Genomic DNA, 18,319 nt, shown 5'->3' with positions numbered 1-18,319 from the left:
GGGGGAGGGTGAAAAGAGGGAGAAAGAAGAGACAGCAGTGATCAAATCAAGTATGATGTTAAGATTTTTGATCTGAGCAATTCCTGAATGGATCACCACAAACTGATTATCAAATGACATGGGGGTGGGAGCAAAAATATCAGAAGCTTACCTTTAGACATATTTTCAAACCCTTTGATTTTTGCCAGTCTGAAAAATGAAAAAATAAAAACCCACCTCATTTAATTTTATTTTTTTTAATTTTTTTTTATTTGTGATAGAGAGAGAGGCAGAGACATAGGCAAAGGGAGAAGCAGGCTCCATGCACCGGGAGCCCGATGTGGGATTCGATCCCAGGTCTCCAGGATCGCGCCCTGGGCCAAAGGCAGGTGCTAAACCACTGCGCCACCCAGGGATCCCCAAAAACCCACCTCATTTTAATTTGTATTTCTTTTACTATGAGTGAAACCGATTATTTGCATTTCCTTTATTGCAACCCATTTATTTTAGTTAGTTAATTTAGAGAGGCATTTTCCTCTTGAGTGGTTCTTTTTCTTTTGATTTGTAGGGATCCTTTTTATAAATTAAGGAATTAGTTCTTTGTGATATTTGTTGTAAAAATCTCCCTGTCCCAGTTGTTCTTTTTAATTTTAAACCTTGCTTCTGGTGGTTTTGTGCAATTCAGGATTTTTTAAAAGATATTATTGAATCAATCAGTTTAAAAAAAAATAATGTCAGGGTTTGGTTCATACTTAGGTCTTTACCCTAATGTTATTAAAAAACTATATATTTTTTGTGAGTACTTTTGTGATTTTATCTGTGTTCTCATTTTTAATCCATATGGATTTTTAAAAAGATTTTATTTATTTATTCATAAGAGACATAGAGAAAGATAAAGAGAGAGAGAGAAAGAGAGAAAGGGGCAGGCAGCAACACAGGCAGAGGGAGAAGCAGGCTCCATGTAGGGAGCCGGATGTGGGACTCTATCCCGGGTCTCCAGGTTCAGGCCATGGACTGAAGGCGGTGGTGCTAAACCGCTGAGCCACCCAGGCTGCCCCAGTCCATATGGATCTTAAATGAAATACTGCAGTAGATGAGTTTGTTGAAGGGATGCTCTGGAAAGTCAGGATGCAACTGCAGAGTCTTAGTGCTTACTGGAGAGAGCAGGTTTCTAGAAGAGCTTCAACACACGATACGATAACAAAGACTAGGCTTTATTCAGACTTCTCAAGTTATACACCTTTGAGAGGATTTATTTGATTGTTATCTATATAACAAATAGGGAAAGGTTTCTCATAATTTTTGGTTGGATCAATTCAGCATGATCTGGAGGACTTGTTAAAATACAAACTGCTAAACTCCATCTCCAGAGTTTGATTCTCTGGGCGTGGTGAATAGTCCTAGAATTTCTGCTCATAAGTTCTCAGATGACAATGATAGTCTTGGGACAGCACTTTGGGAACTGCTGGCCTGGGGGTTCTGGGGCTTAGGCTCTGGAAGTCGGAAGGTTTGAGTTCAAATCCGTGTTGTGGTATTTATTAGTTCTGTGATTTGGGGCAGGTTTTTTGCTTGTTGGATTTTTGTCTCCCATTCTACCCCCTCAAGTTATATTTTCTTTTCCCTGAACCAGAGTATATATTTTTTAAAGGTGCTGTGTGAGGAATAAAAGAAATACTGTTATTTAAAATAGCATATACTTGAAACATGGTAAGTGCCCATAATAAATATAAATTGCTATTCCTTTTAACAAGCTCTTTTTGTTCATAGTATCAGTGCTGTTTAAAAAGACTATATGGGGGATCCCTGGGTGGCTCAGCGGTTTAGCGCCTGCCTTTGGCCCAGGGTGCGATCCTGGAGTCCTGGGATCGAGTCCCACGTCGGGCTCCCGGCATGGAGCCTGCTTCTCCCTCCTCCTGTGTCTCTGCCCCCCTCTCTCTCTCTCTTTCTCATAAATAAATAAATCTAAAAAAAAAAAAAAAAAAAAGACTATATGAGCAGCATGTAATTAAAAATTTCTAGTAGCCACATTAAAAAAGTAGGCAAGGGATCCCTGGGTGGCGCAGCGGTTTGGCGCCTGCCTTTGGCCCAGGACGCGATCCTGGAGGCCCGGGATCGAATCCCACATCAGGCTCCCGGTGCTTGGAGCCTGCTTCTCCCTCTGCCTGTGTCTCTGCGTCTCTCTCTCTCTCCGTGTGACTATCATGAATAAATAAATTAAAAAAAAAAAGTAGGCAAAACAGATTTAGAAAGGTAAAATTAACTTCAACCATTTTAACCCAAATATATGAAATTTTATTTTACTATATAATCAGTATAAAGTTACTAATAAGGTATTTTACATTCTTTTTTTCATAATAAGTTTTTGAAATTTGGCCTGTATTTTATACATACAGCACATCTTAGTTCAGAATAATCAGATTTCAAGTGAATTATAACCAGATGTGACTAGTGACAACTGTTGTAGATAATGCCAGTCCAGTCACTCCTCTTCACCTTACATTCTTGGACATTTCTATTATGTCTAGCCTTGCTTCAGGTACTGATTCTTGGTGTAATTAGTTACAGACATATAAGTGAAACTTTTTTACTTATGCAGAAAGAATGACAATGGACATGGCAGGCATCCTTGAGCTGCATATAGGCTTTTCTGATTCTTAAGAGATCAGCCAGGAACAAGGAGTTGATATTTCTGGGAGTCAGTTTCCATCAAGGATATTGTGCCATCTTAGAACCCCATGTTGTCTGAAAGATCTCTTGTCAGTTCTGCAAGCTTGAGTATTTCTAACCTCCAGAGGTTGTAAAGAATAGCTCTGATTCTTAAAAGCGTATATTCTTTGTTTCTAGAACTTAGCCTTTTGATTCATGGGAGAGGCACTTCCCATCTGTGTGTCTGTGGAGGTTTTTTCTAGTGAAGGAGGATTCCCTTAGGACCTGTGATTAGTTTTTCATAGAGTAAATACACTTTCTGAAAGTGCCACTCTATCTATCTATCTATCTATCATCTATCTATCTATCTATCTATCTATCTATCTATCTATCTATCTATCTATCAATCATCTATCTATCTTTTGCAAGGGTATACCATGTATATCCGATAGTTGCAATGTCACAATCTTAATTAGGGAAAAAATTTTTTTACATGCCCCTGTTTTGATGGATGGTAGCATATTTTAAAGGCATATGGTATACTTTTGTCTTCTGTAAGTATTCATTTAGCAGATATTTGCATACCCACTGTGCGTTTGGTACAATTTTCTTATTCATTATAGATCTTCTTTTGGAGTTCCGTATTGTTCAAAAATTGTTCACAGTCTTTTCACTTTTACATATAGTAAGGAGTATGATGAAATCTTGCTAGGAAAAAGATTTCTGGTTATTAAACTTTTTATATTCAGCATTCTTTTCACACTTAACCCATTTGAAGATAAACAAATGAAATGTTAAGATTTTCTTGCCCATAGTGATAAATCATGTTTGATAAAACCTTTAAATTTATAAATGGGCAATATGATTTGCATTGTTTGAAAACATTTTACTACTACTGCTGACTGGCTTTCCTTAAATTGATTGATGCTTTTCTTTTAACTTCTGTAATAAGGTTTGGGAACTGTGTTTTTTCCTAGACGAGACTTTTAAATTCATTCACCCTTGAAGGGCTCTCTTCTGAATTTGTTTTTCTAGGCAGCTTTTACTGTACTTGGAAAAAGAATTTTATATCTGTCTTGCCCATCATGCATCAGCATTTAATTTATCTTCTTTTGCTGCTGGGAGAAAAGTAATAATGATTTGGGTGTTATTTGGAGATACAGGCCAAAAGCACAGTACGTCAGGTGAATGAAAACATTGATGTCTTCACATCCATTTTTTTCTCCCACTGCCAACTTTATTGTTTAAAAATGTTCAAACCTACAGAATTAAATGACTAGAACAATGAATATCTGTATCCTTCACTTAGACTAACCAGTTATTAATATTTTTTAACATTTGCTTTCCTTCTCTTCTTCTCCCACTATTTCTTTGCTGCTTTGCTGCCTGTGGGCTCAGACATCCTGACATTTCACCCCTAAATTCTTCAGCATGCACTTTTAAGATTAAGAATATTCTTCTGCATTACCACAATATCATTATCATTCCTAAGAAAAATTCAATAATTCCATAACACTGGCCCTACTTAAATTTCCCTAATTGTCCCCAAAATGTTTTTTATAGTGCTTAAAATTTTGTCTTTAATCTAGGACCAGCCAAAGTTTAAGCATTTGATTATGTCTTACTGAATTGTATTATAGTATACAGTGGTTTCGGTACCATTTTTCGTTTCCTTGTTTTTCCTAACACCCCCCCCCGCCGTTTTTTCCCCAAAGAACTGAAACCTTGATCAATGCCTTAAGTTTAGACTATGTCCAACATTCTAAATTTATCTGATTAGTTTCCTGTGACTAGATTCAGCTTAAACATTTTTTTTTTCCAAGAGTGCTTTATAGATGACATGATGGGCTCCTTATTCTATCACATGAAGTTCCAAGGAGTACTAGTACTCTTGGTACTAGTAGTTGCTAAGTTTGATCACTTGGTGAACACTGGATTGCTTTCTTATATATACATGTTTTTCAGCCCATAATTATTAAGTGATCTGTAGAATTCAAGCTCACTTTTGGAGTAATTATATGGTCAAAAATGTCTTATACAAACAAACAAACAAACAAACAAACAAACAAGGTGCCTGGGTGGCTCAGTGGTTGAGCATCTGCCTTTGGCTCAGGGGGTGATCCCAGAGTCCCAGAATTGAGTCCTGTGTTGGGCTCCCTGCATGGAGCCTGCTTCTCCCTCTGCCTATGTCTCTGCCTCTCTTTCTCTGTGTCTCTCATGAATAAAAAAACAAACAAACAAAACCCCAAAAAACAAACAAAAAAAACAGTCTTAGATATTTATTAGACCTAAGACGCACCTTTTTTTGGTCTCATTTTGTAACTCTAAGCATAATGAAACCGCAGAAATATAGCCTTTGCTAATTTCTGTTAACCTTTAAAAATGATTTTATTTTAGGCTTTTTTAAAAAAAAGATTTTATTTATTTGAGAGAGAAAAAGAGAGAGAGAGAGAGCACATGTGCACATGAGTAGGGGGAGGGTCTTAGGGAGAAGCAGACTCCCCACTCAGCAAGGAGCTCTTTCCAGGCCTCAGTCCTAGGACCCTGGGATTATGACCTGAGTGGAAGTCCACCACTTAACCAACTCAGTAACCCGAGTGCCCTAAAAATTATTTTATTTTATCTTTTTAAAATTATTTTATTTTTAAGACTATTTCTTTACCTAAATTATTGGTAACATGACTTGTTTATAGTCAACAAGTCAACATGACTTGTTTATAGTAACAATCTATCAATTTTCTTTAAAAGCTCAGGAATTTTAAATTTAAAAAACTGTCTTGTGAAATATTTAATAGCTCATTTTCAAACCTAACCAAATTGAAATTGTTATGCAGTAATGATTGGCTTAGTTATATTTACATTATAGAGCATAATATAATTGTGTTCTGTTTTATTTAGCATGTAATTCTGAACTCTTTTGGGGCTGATTGTGATATTTTCATTTTTGCAAAAATATAGAAATCCTCTGTTAATGAATATCACCATTAAAGGTAAGTCATTATTGAACTACCACTTAAACAGAGTATGCCACAGAACCAGTGAGATTTGATCCAACTTTTGACATTTGTACATAAACTCAACTAGAATTGTGTGTTTTGGGGATACCTGGACAGCTTAGGCAGATAAGCATCAGACTCTTGATTTTTGGCTCAGGTCCTGATCTCAGGGTCTTGGGATCCGGTTCTGTGCTTTGGGATTCTCTCTTTCCCTCTCCCCCTGCTCATATATGCATTCTTGCTTGGACTCTCTCTCTCAATAAATAGTCTTAAAAAAAAATTGTGTACTTGTAGTTCACAGAACAAGTTTATAGAGTGTGTGTATGTGTATGTGTTGGCTTCCTTTAGAAAAAAATGATAATTACATAACAATTATAATGTCATGATCCCAAAGATGGAGCAAAGAGGTTTTAAAGTCAGTAGGACAGAGTACCTGGGTTGAGCACCGCCTTCAGCCCCGGGCGTGAACCTGGAGACCCAGGATGGAGTCCCATGTCGGGCTCCCTGCAGGGAGCCTGCTTCTTCCTTTGCCTGTGTCTCTGCCTCTCTCTCTCTCTCTCATGAGTAAATAAATAAAATCTCTAAAAAAAAAAAAAAAAAAAAAAAAAAAAAAAGCGGTGAGAGAACAAATCCTAAAGTGTCTTCAGAGGACAGGCAGCTTATATTCTATAGTGGACCAGGGAAATGGGAAACACTTATTCTTTCTCTGATTTTATTTTTCTTACATTGCCTTCTACTTAGAATCTGTTAGATTAGGTGGACCACCTGGTGTCTGTCCCTGAGTGAGTGGGAATATTTATGAGCAGGCTGAAGCATTTCTTAAGTGTCCACTTCTTCGATAGAGAGACTGCTTATTCCAAGCTTAGACATTACTTTTCTCACAGAAATTGCCTGCCATCACCTTCCCAGCAGAATGACTAATTATGAGCTGGAGTCTTAACATTTTTCAGTGTTTTGACATTATGTGCTTGGTAGGGTGTAGGGTACTTCTTTACTTCTTCAGGGTGTCTCTATTTATCAAATACAATGTAGATGCCTTTATAATATTAAATTTGTGATTTGTAACTCTTAGCTTTCAATTTCCATCAGTAAAGCATAGCTACTTAGTTACAAATCAGGCTGGATTAAACAGTTTGTTATACCTCGTGGCTCACCAGAGTGATTTGAAACAAAGATTTATCAAGAGTATATGGCCAAATTTTTGGAGGTACTTTTCTGTGGCTTGTTAGCATTCATTTTTAGTAAGCACACTTCAGGCAGGTGTTCTGCAAGGAGACTGATATTCAGACAATAGGGCCAGCCCTGAAGTTTCTTATCTCAGGGGTGGGGGATGATCCTAATGAAAGTGTTCTAGAATGCTGGCTCTGGTTGATCCAGTGGTTCTACCTTTGCTGCTGGCAGTGGTACAGCAGTTTAAAAACTCCTTTGAATGTGACAGTAAAATGAACGAGAGAGTAAAAGAGCAAGGGTAAAAAGGGAAAGGTAAGGTAATATTGAAGACACCTCATGGATACTAGTTCTAGTGATACAGTGTGCTGTGTCAAAGAGAGAAAGGCAGCTGTTGACTCCTGTCAGATCTTACTGATCAGATTTTTTTCTCTTTTTTAGGGGATTTACTTAGAAATTGATTTCTCTCAGATTTCTTAAGGTGAGAGAAACTTAGGTCTTGGGTATCAATTTCATTGGCAATTAATAGGGGCAAGCATTTTAGAACTTAACTGTCTTCAAGCATTGCTGAATTCTTGTTCTGAATTGCCTTTAGCAACCCAGAGTATATACTAATGCAATGAATGCAAGATAGTCACACTCGATTCCCTATGCACATTTTTTCTGGGTTTCTTTTAATGGATAAAATTCTAGAATAAAATAGGAATTTCATTTTGGAAAATTGTATCAGGAATGTGCAGTGATAACTACTCCTTAACCAGATTGTTGCATCATTTAATTCTGTAGTGGTGAAAAAAATATTTAAAGAATTCAGTTGATACTTACTGAATGTTGATTATATATGTTGTGTACTCTGCCTGATGCTAGGGAGCTACAAAAATGAATAAAGCAGAGCCTTTTTCTTAAATTAAAATTTATTTGTTAAGGGGCACCTGGGCAGCTTCCTTGGTTAAGCTCCCAATTCTTGATTTGGGTTCAGGTCATGACTCAGGGCTGTGTGATTGAGCCTCTGCACCCCACCCAAGCTCCGGCTCAGCCCTGGGTCAGCTTGTATTCTCCCTCTCCCCTTACCCCTCCTCCCACCCACTCATGCATGCAGTCTCTCTCTAAAATAAATCCATAAGGTATATAAAATATTTACTTGGTAAAAAGCCTTGTAATGAGTATAAAAAGTAAAACATACTTAAATGGGTAAAAATGTGTTTGAAATACCAGTAAGTCAGTAGGTAATTCTTTAGGAAGATACTAGCAAATAAATTATTCTAAGTAAAAAACATTTAAGCAATAGGGCTCTTATCTTACAGAAAAAAAAAATTTAAGAGATTTTTCAAAAGTTGTACCCTCATCAACACCAAATATGGGCTTAAGATTATATTGATAACTTTTCACAGTATTTCCAATATTATCTGATCGACACATATATGAATGGAATAATGACTTATCATTAGGTATGACTTATCATACACTTTTTATACACTTTATTCCTTTTTGTTTGTTTTTAATCACAGAACGATGGAAGTCAATTTTATAAGAAGACCTTTTGAGATTAGTAACTGTCCCACAGTTCCAGAGCCAATGGCCAGTAGAGCCTGGATTTAAGCATGGCAGTCAGTCACATGTTTTAGCTCCTAACTTGGGCTCAGTTAATCCCTTCAGCTCCCATTCTTGTTTTTGTTTTTTTCTTTTTCAGTATGATTTGGAAGAATCAGCAGGATTCAATATAGAGAAATACAGTAACTTTTCCCCCTCAAACTTGTAAGAGAAAAATTTAAAGGGAAAATGTGGCTAATTTCATTACCTAAGTCATTTTTCTATATAATTTCTTTCAGTTTCTCCATATATACATATTTTTGCAATGTGTAAATATATTTATGTTATATTTTACTGTTTCTTTGTCTTTCTGTTGGATATTTTGTATACTTTATTTTTTTCAAATTATTTTCAAATGTTACATATTATGCCACTGACCTAATTGATTCACATTTGCTCATCCATTTTCCTGTGTTGAGATTGTTCTCAACAATCTGGTTTTCGGGTTTTTATTATTACACATAATGTAGCAATGAACACTTTCCTGCATAGAATATTTTTCTTAAAAAAAAAAAAAAATATTTTTCTTCTGTTGAAGTATTTTTATAGGAAAAATTTCCAGAATTGGGTCAGACACACTCTTGAACCTCATATGTTAGTGTGTGCCTAATGATAGATATCTTTATGAAGTTAATTAGGGAGTAATAGATTTGTAGAATAAAATGTGTTATATTACTTATAAAGTCATTTTGCCTTATCCAGTCATTTTGCGTATAAGCAATATAAAGAAGTTGAGTTATTTGTATTATTTTCTTATTTCCACTGGGAAAAGTAAGAATTGCAGAGATATAGACATTATTAAATTAGAAGTGCTATAGTTTAGTCTTATTCTTGGCATGGTCTTTTCATTTTTATATTTTCAAGAGTATAACTGGTATGTGATTCCAAGCTCTGTCAGGAAAATAGGGGAAGAGAAGAAATGGCATAGCATTGATAGAAGAATATTCAAGAATGCCTATTGACTATGATGACAGTGAGTTTATGTCATTCCTGCAAGACAGCTAGGAATTTAGCCAGCTCAGATACACAGTGGCAGAAGAAAAGAGGCTCAAATAAAAACATACAGGCAGTTGATATACCTAGAGAGCCCCAAGCTAGCTCCCAGCCAGTATTGGGAGAGGTAGCTGCTGAGGCAAGCTTGGATGCCCTTGGAATTCTTTGTGATGTTTTGTGCTCTGGGTGAAGTGCTTTACTTCCCTCATTGAGGGCCAAGACCACTCTTTAATCCTTTGAATTTTAGTACAGCCCTTAGTGAATGTATACTCAACTGAGTTAAATTCATGGGTGAGTTTTGAAAAGAATGGCTAGCAGATAGGAAGTGAAAATTCTACTAGATAACTTGAGGCTGTTTGGGCAGATACACCCAGGTTGATGGGAAGAGATTTTGGTGGATAGTTAACAGAATTAGAAGGTTCCTTAGGAAGAAGAATTAATGTCAATTCCAGTACTGAAGCTTCTTATGTAATTAGTTAATTAATTTTAAATGCCTTTTGACCCCCTTCAACTATTTCTCCTAAGCCCTGTCTTTGGCATCCACCAGTCTGTTCTCTGTATCTATGAGCTTGCTTTGTTTTTGTTTTTAGAGTGCACAGGTAAGAGAGATCAAATGGTATTGTCTTTCTCTGTTTGACTTATTTCGCTTAGCATAATGCCCTCAAGGTCCATCCATGTTGTCACAAATGGCAAGATTTCATTCCCTTTTTATGCCTAAATACTATTCCATTTGCATGTGTACACACATATACACCCCATATCATCTTTTTTTTAAAGATTTTATTTTTTATTTTTTTAATTTTTATTTATTTATGATAGTCACAGAGAGAGAGAGAGAGAGAGAGAGAGAGGCAGAGACACAGGCCGAGGGAGAAGCAGGCTCCATGCACTGGGAGCCCGACGTGGGACTCGATCCTGGGTCTCCAGGATCGCGCCCTGGGCCAAAGGCAGGCGCCAAACCGCTGCGCCACCCAGGGATCCCCACCACATATCATCTTTAACCATCCATCCATTGATGGATGGTTAGGTTGTTTCCATATCTTGGCTATTATAAATAATGCTGCAGTGAACATGGGGAGGTGTACATAATCTTTTTGAGTTAATGTTTTTGTTTTCTTCAGATAAATACCCAGAAGTGGATTGCTGGTTCATGTGGTCGTTTTATTTTTAATTTTTTGAAGAACCTCCATACTGGTTTCCATAGTGGTTATACTATTTTACATTCCAGTAACAGTGCAGAAGGATTCTCTTTTTTCTACATACTTGCCAACACTTACTATTTCTTGACTTTTTAATGACAGCCATTGAAAAAAGTATGAGGTGATATCTCATTGTGGTTATAATTTGCATTTTCCAGGTGATTAGTGATATTGAGCATCTTTTCATGTTCCTGTTGGTCACCTGTATGCCTTCTTTGAAAAAAAAGTCTGTTCAGATCTTCTGCTGATAATCAGTTGTCTTTTGCTATTGAGTTATAGGAATTCTTTATATGTTTTGGGTATTAGGCCCTTACCCAGTAGATGTATTATTTGTAGTTATTTTCTCCCATTCAGCTAGGTTGCCTTTCATTTTGTTGGTGATTTCCTTTGTTTGCTGTGTAGAAGCTTTTTATTTCATTTTTACCTTTTTTTTTTAAAAAAAAAGATTTTTGTTTGAGAGAGTGAGCGAGTATGCCCATACAAGTAGGAGGAGTGGCAGAGGGAAAGAGAGCAGCAGGGAGCCTTATGCAGGCCTCACATGACTGAGCTGAAAGCAGATACGTAACCAACAGAGCCATCCAGGCACCCCTCTGCAGAAGCTTTTTAGTATGATATAGTCTTACTTGTTTATTTTTACTTTTATTGCTTTCACTTTTTTATTGTTGGTGGTGCTTTCACTTTTGGTGTAAGATTCAGAAATCATTGCCAAGATCTCTATGTGTTTTCTTCTTGTAGTTTTTTGGCTTCCCAACTTATGTTCAAGTTTTCAGTCCATTTTGAGTTAATTTTTGTGCATGGTGTAAGACACTGGTCAAGTTGATTTTGTAAAAATTGGCTGTCCAATTTTACCAATACCATTTGTGAAAGAGATTATCCTGTCCCCTTATATTTTTGGTGCTTTTGTAGTAAATTAATTGAGCATATATGTTTGGGTTTATTTCTGAGCTATTTTACTTTATTGATCTGTGTCTGCCTTTTCATGCCAATACCATACTGTTTTGATTACTATAGCTTTTTGTAATGTAGTTTGAAATCCGAGAGTGTGATACCTCCAGCTTTTTTCTTTCTCAAGATTGCTTTGGTTATTCAGGGTTTTTGTGGTTTCATGAACATTTTAGAATTATTTATTTTATTTCTTTGAAAAATGCCATTGGAATTTAGATTGCTTTGAGTAGTTAAGGACATTTTAACAATATTGATGCTTCCAGTCCATGAGTACAGAATATCTTTCCACTTATTTGTGTCATCTTAAACTCCCTTATTAATATCTTGTAGTTGTCACCTACAAGGAGGTCTTTCACTTCCTTGGTTAAATTTATTCCTAGGTATTATATTCCTTTTGATGAAATTATAAATGGTATTGTTTTCTTTATTTCTCTTTGTGATGGTTTATTATTAGAGTATAGAAATGGGGCAGCCTAGGTGGCTTACTGGTTTAGCGCCACCTTTGGCCTGGCGCGGGATCCTGGAGACCCGGTATTGAGTCCCATGTCGGGCTCCTTGAATGGAGCCTGCTTCTCTCTTTCTGCCTTTCTCTCTGTCTCTCAATGAATAAATAAAATCTTTAAAAAAAAAAAAAAAGAAATGCAATCAATTTTTTTGTGCATTGATTTTATATCCTGCAACTTGACTGAATTCATTTATCCTAATAGTTTTTTTGGTTCTTTAGGGTTATATATATATATATAGTCATCTACAGATAATGATGGTTTTGTTTTCTTCCTTCCCAATTTGTATGATTTTATTTCTTTTTCTTGCCTAATTGCTGTGGCCAGGATGTAAAAGACGATGTTGAACAACAGGGATGGATATGGGCATACTTGTCTAGTTCTTGATCTTAGAGGAAAGGCTTTCGGCTTTTTACTGTTGAGTATAATGTTAGCTGTGGCTTGTCATAAATGACCTTTATCATGTTGAGGTATGATCCCTCTACACCCACTTTGTTGAGAATTTCTATCATCAGAAAACCTTCTTTGAAAACTTAAAACCATACCAAAACCTGCACATGAGTGTTAATAACAGCTTTATCATAATCTTCAAACACTAGAAACAGCCAAGATATCTTTTAGTAGATGAATGAATAAACAAACCATGGTACATTTATACAATAGAGTATTATTCAGAGATAAAAAGAAATTAGCTCTCAAGCCATAAGAAAACCTGGGTAAATCTTAACTGCCTCTTGCTGAAAGAAGCTGGTCTGAAAGGACTATGCTCTATGATTTCAGTCATAGGATGTTCTGGAAAATGGAAAACTGAAGTGGGGGTACAGAGGTCAGTGGTTGCTGGGGTTTGAGAGGAGAGGAGAAGGACTGACTGGGTGAAGCGTGTGGGAAATGTAGGGCAGTGAAATTATTCTGTATGATACTAGAATGGTGGGCACATTGTCCTATGCATTTATTAAAACACACAAAGCTTTACCGCACAGAGTGAACTTTTACATACAATTTAGAAATGCAAGATTGCATGTGTATCCTTTTGCAAGGGAGAATTTTTAATCTCCAAAATAAACTCTGAGCTTTTGTATGGGAAGCATTCTGATGCATCTTTATTCATTCTGCTTAATTATATCATACTCTCTTGACCTGGAGAGGATAGAATCAACTTCCAGGTTGAATAATATCCTTAGTCTTCTAAAATCAAAGTTCAGCTATTTTTGAATATAATATATTGCAAATTAAAAAAATTATTTAGGGGATTGGGAGATCCCAGGGTGGAAGACTAAGTGTGACAAAATAGACTTACTGTATTACAAATATAAGAAACAGTTTCATTGAAGGAGGTAGGAGAAAAACATGCTGACTTAAGTAGTTTTGGAAATAAATGGAGTCTGCAAGACGAAAGGCAAAAGAGCTGCACATAAGTACTACACTCCAGTTGATAAAGTTGTTTTTCCCACAAGGTACAGGTTAAGAATTCTGCTAACTGCTATACACGTATACTGAAATTGAACAGTAAAGTAAATAGTAGATGGTTGCTGGTTGAAGCCAGATTTCTTCTCATTTTTGGAGTTTGCAGATAAGTGAGGTAGTGGTGGTGGTTAGAATGATTTCAGTGCTCATGGGTTAGATTTGGAGATATCAGTAAGAACTCATGTAGCTTATTATAGGTGGTTGCATATAGAAATGCTTATAGATATGTATACACACCGGCACATATACACTTATATTTTCTTGTTCTGTTAGCTGAGAGGGCCTAAGAAGTAATGACATCCTAGTAGTGACAAGTATACCTAGCACCCAGATCTTGGTTTTTAATATCATTCTCCGGTAACAGGAACCAGGGCTCTTGGAGCAACAGCATTCCAGCACTAAGGCAGGAAACATACAAGATAAGCATGGAGCATATTGTAATGCCAGAAAGTAAAGGAAGTACTTAAAGAAAAAACAAAACCCAAAACATGCAATGATGGGACCAAATCAAAGGATCAGAAGAACTAATAACTGAAAGAGCTCCTAATAGCCAAAGCTCAAGCAGTTTGAGCAACAAAATAAATAACGTAGTAATAGATTATACCCCAAAGTATAAAACTCCATGAGTCTATACTGCTGCAATTAGTAGTTGATTAAATAAATAAAAGTGGCTGAAGAGACCAATTTACTGTACATAGATTTAAAATTATTTATGGTAGATTTTTACTTCCTCAAGGAGGGTGAGCCCAAGTCTCCACCCCTTAAGTGTGAGCTGTGAGCAGTGACTTCCCAACAACACAATATGGAAAGAGGGAAGGGGGGAGTAAAATGGAGAAACTTTACAGATATTCCCTCAGCCACATGATCAAGATTAACATTAACAGTGATAATTCATGGTGATAGCAGTTACCTTTAATATGATGTAATGAGAATGACACTCTATTTCTGTAGTCTTTGGCCCCCAAGCCCATAATCCCAGTCTAACTATCAGAAAAACATCATACAAACCCAAACAGATGGACATTCTACAAAATACTTGATAAGTACTCTTCCTAAGTGTCAAGGTCATCAAAAGTATGCTGAGAAATTATTATTGTTTAGAGGGCCCTAAGGACACATGACAACCAAATGTAATGTGATTAAATGTAATATCATCCTGGATGGGGGTCCTAGAACAGGAAAAGAAATTAGTAAAAGTTAAATATATAAATGAAGTATGGACTTAATACTGTATCAATAGTGGCTCATTAATTCTAACAGATATACCAAACTAGCATAAGATAAATGTAATGATAGGGGAAATTGGGCTCCATGTGTATAGAAACTTTCCATCTCTATACCATCTTAGCAATTTTTTATATATCTGGAAATGTTCTAAAAAATCTTATAAAATGTATTTGAGTGGCACACAGCTAGAATTGCTTATACTTTTCCCCGATGGAATTAAAAAAAAATTTTTTTTTAATCAAATTCAGGTAACAAACCAAAAGGTTCCTGTGATGATCCTAGAGGTTCCATTATGAGAACTATGCTGATTCTCATATTTATTGCTTGTAAGACCCAAGCAGCTTATTTTAATGAATTATAAATTTTTATTCTCATTCTGAAATTGATAAATAGAAACAGGTTTCACATGCCCATACAAGTTCATGAAAGAGTAAAAATTGCACAGACCTTGACTCTGTCTTGCTATTTTGTGCTTAATAATTCTTTATTTATATATATCGGTGGAAGTATTCATAAGTGAAAAATTGTAGATGCTGAATCTTCCTTTGATGCACTGAATAAAGCTAAAAGTTTGCTCTAATTACACTTGAAAGAGAACAGGAAGAATGCAGGGTAATTTAGAAATGCAAGATTGTGTGTGTATCCTTTTGCAAGGGAGAATTTTTAATCTCCAAAATAAACTCTGAGCTTTTGTATGGGAAGCGTTCTGATGCATCTTTATTTATTCTGCTTAATTGTATCATACTCTTGACCTGGAGAGGATAGAATCAACTTCCAGGTTGAATAATATCCTTAGTCCTCTAAAATCAAAGTTCAGCTATTTTTGAAGCGGTTCACTGTTCCCATCTTCACAAGTCCATTTCTACTAGCCTCTGACCTGGAAGGTAGAGTGCCCTGAAACTGTAGCTAGGTCTGAAAACTGAAGGGCTTGTTTGATGCAAATGCATCTGGTGAGACTGTGTTGCTATAAACAGTCTCCATCCTGGTGTTCTTTCCTGCTCAATTTATTTTGTTTCTGGGATCTTTCCACAGAGCGGAGCAACATAAACTATATTGGAATCTTATCTTTTAGTGGGCTTTTGGCCAGAGGTGCTGAGCTCCACATTTAGAGAGTATAACATTACTTTCTATGCTATAAAATTGAGGCTTGTTATTAGCACTTGTTCTTTTTTTTTTTTAGCCAGTAATTCATCCCATGGTCATAAGTAAATATCCTAAAATCGTATGATATAATACAAATTCGTGTAGTGAGATATCTGGAACCCTTTTTCAGAGCACAGAGAAACATGTATTTGTACATTTTCACAGCTCCCAACCATGTCTGTAGAGAAAGAGTAAAAGTAAAAGGCAACTGGGTACCTGGGTGGCACAATGAGTTAAGCATCTCACCCTTGGTTTTGGCTCAGGTTATGATCTCAAGGTGCTGAGATCGAGCCCCACATCTGGCTCCATAATTGGTGCGGAGTGTGCTTGAGACTTTCTCTCCCTTTCCCTCTACCCCTTCCTCTCTCTTTCTCTGTCTCTCTCTCTAAAATAATAAATATATCTTTAAAAAAAAAAGTGAAAGGTAACTTCTTGTGTCCAAATTAGTTGTCACACAAAAGAATAGTGGCTTGTTGGCCTAAGTTCTTTTCTTTTAGTCTAAATATTGGTATATTATATAAATGCAGAGTTTAATAATCATGTGCTGCCTTTATGCTTGATTCTCTGGTTATTATTTATGTTGTGGATTCCCAATTATTTGAAATATAGATAAAAATAGTTCCCAAACTCCATGAAACTAGAACTCAGGATTTTAGATTTGATTTAAAGTGACTAAAATTCTACTGGGCTTCTGATATTTCTATTTTTAAATAGTTGATATACTGAAGGGAAAATAAAACTAATTCAGATCAATTATCAATGATAGTTTGGTTATTTTGACTGATTAGCTAGATTTTTAATATCCTTGAAGGTAAGAGACTATATAATATCCGACCCAGTGCTTAACAAGTAATACAGTGGTTTTTCAGGAAAAAGTACCCTTTCTTCCTTTATGATCAGGATCTTTGCTCTCTAATTATCAGATACAGAAAAATTTAACTAACTTGTTGTATTACCTGGTGGATGTGTTTTTACCAGTGAAAATACAGTCACATGTGAACACTTTAAGTAAAGGCAGCCCTAAAACTTTTGTTCAATTTATTTGTTATTAATATTATTTTTAGAGTTTTATTTATTAATGAGAGTCAGAGAGAGACAGACAGACAGACATAGGCAGAGGGAGAAGCAGGTTCACTGCAGGGAGCCTGATGTAGGAGCAGATCCCAAGACCCCAGGATCATGCCCTCAGCCAAAGGCATACCTCAACCACTGAGCCACCCAGGTATCCCAGTTTTGTTCAACTTAATGAGAGCCTGAGTTACAGAATACTCAGATCTGATTTTCTTTAAAATAACAAAATATAATACTGTAAGTGTTCATGTGCTCTATAAGCCTGTAGAATTACAAACTAGTCTTAGTTCAACAATAAACACTTGCCAATCTCAGTGAAGACATTATGACTTCAAATATGATACCGTCAGGAAACTTTTAGAGTCTAGTTCTGAATTATACCACTGTATTTTAACTTAATTTATAATTATTAAAGCAATTAATGACACGAGTAAATGTACATATACACTTTAAAAGTCATACAGAATCTTTTTTTTTTTTTTTTTTAAGATTTTATTTATTTATTCATGAGACACAGAGAGGCAGAGACACAGGCAGAGGGAGAAGCAGGCTCCATGCACGGAGCCTGATGTGGGACTCCATCCCGGGATTCTGGGATCACGACCTGAGCCAAGGGCAGGTCATGCTCAACTGCCGAGCCACCCAGGCATCCCAAAGTCATGCAGAATCTTGACCTTCCCATCTATATCTCTTTTCCTTTTGCCTTCAGGGCACCCCTCAATCACTGTTTGTTACTGTGGTTTTCTATAACCCAGTCACATCTTCTGTATTCTGAATGAAAACATTTTTTTTTGAAGACTGATTTTATTTATGAGAGACACAGAAAGAGAGGAAGAGAGCAGAGACATAGGCAGAAGGAGAAGCAGGCTCCATGCAAAGAGCCTAATGTGGGACTCCATCCTGGATTCTGGGATCATGCCCTGAGCCGAAGGCAGAAGCTCAAATGCAGAGCCACCCAGGCATCCCTGAAAACTCTTAATTTAATTTTTCCTTGGGACTCTAATATTGTATGGCAACTAACTTTCTCTTCCTCTCAACTTTCCTTTTAATTTTGTTGTATTAGACCATACGATGACTAGGGCTTATCATTCATCTTTCCAGGGTCAGGTTTTACAGTGGTCCCTTGGAGGAATTTTTGAGTACTATATTCTTAAAAAATTTCGTAACATGTTGGGTGTAGAATATGGGAGAAGATTATGGCAGGGCCTTCAAAATAGTATCCTAGAACTTGAGTAATATTCAGTTTGGGATCTTGTGGTTATATAAAAGTATTTCAAAGTTGATTTCTGATAGCAGATACTTGGTAGGATCTTAGCAAAGGAAGAATCTGATTTCCAACACAGTAGCTATTAGCATCACATTGCCTGCCTTAGAGATGTGATTGGTGTTCTTCCTC

General features: G+C 36.3%; 1 protein-coding gene across 12 annotated transcripts in view; it reads left to right on the top strand.

The window, feature by feature from the left end:
• The window catches only part of ZFAND3 (zinc finger AN1-type containing 3), a 324,488-nt gene that overhangs the window by 159,343 nt on the left and 146,826 nt on the right, over nt 1-18,319 (top strand). The window contains exon 1 of one of the 12 annotated variants that reach the window (XM_072833200.1): nt 5,584-5,615. The exons of the other annotated variants lie outside the window; for them this stretch is intronic. Coding sequence (XP_072689301.1) covers nt 5,597-5,615 — 19 coding nt within the window. The 5' untranslated portion in view covers nt 5,584-5,596. Of the gene's footprint in view, nt 1-5,583; nt 5,616-18,319 lie in introns of those variants that run through there. 12 annotated transcript variants of the gene reach the window in all.

This window comes from Canis lupus, chromosome 7 (assembly GCF_048164855.1).
Source record: "Canis lupus baileyi chromosome 7, mCanLup2.hap1, whole genome shotgun sequence".
Lineage (NCBI taxonomy): Eukaryota > Metazoa > Chordata > Mammalia > Carnivora > Canidae > Canis > Canis lupus.
The sequence above is the reverse complement of the archived record's forward strand: the minus strand, read 5'-3'. Positions and strand labels throughout refer to the sequence as shown.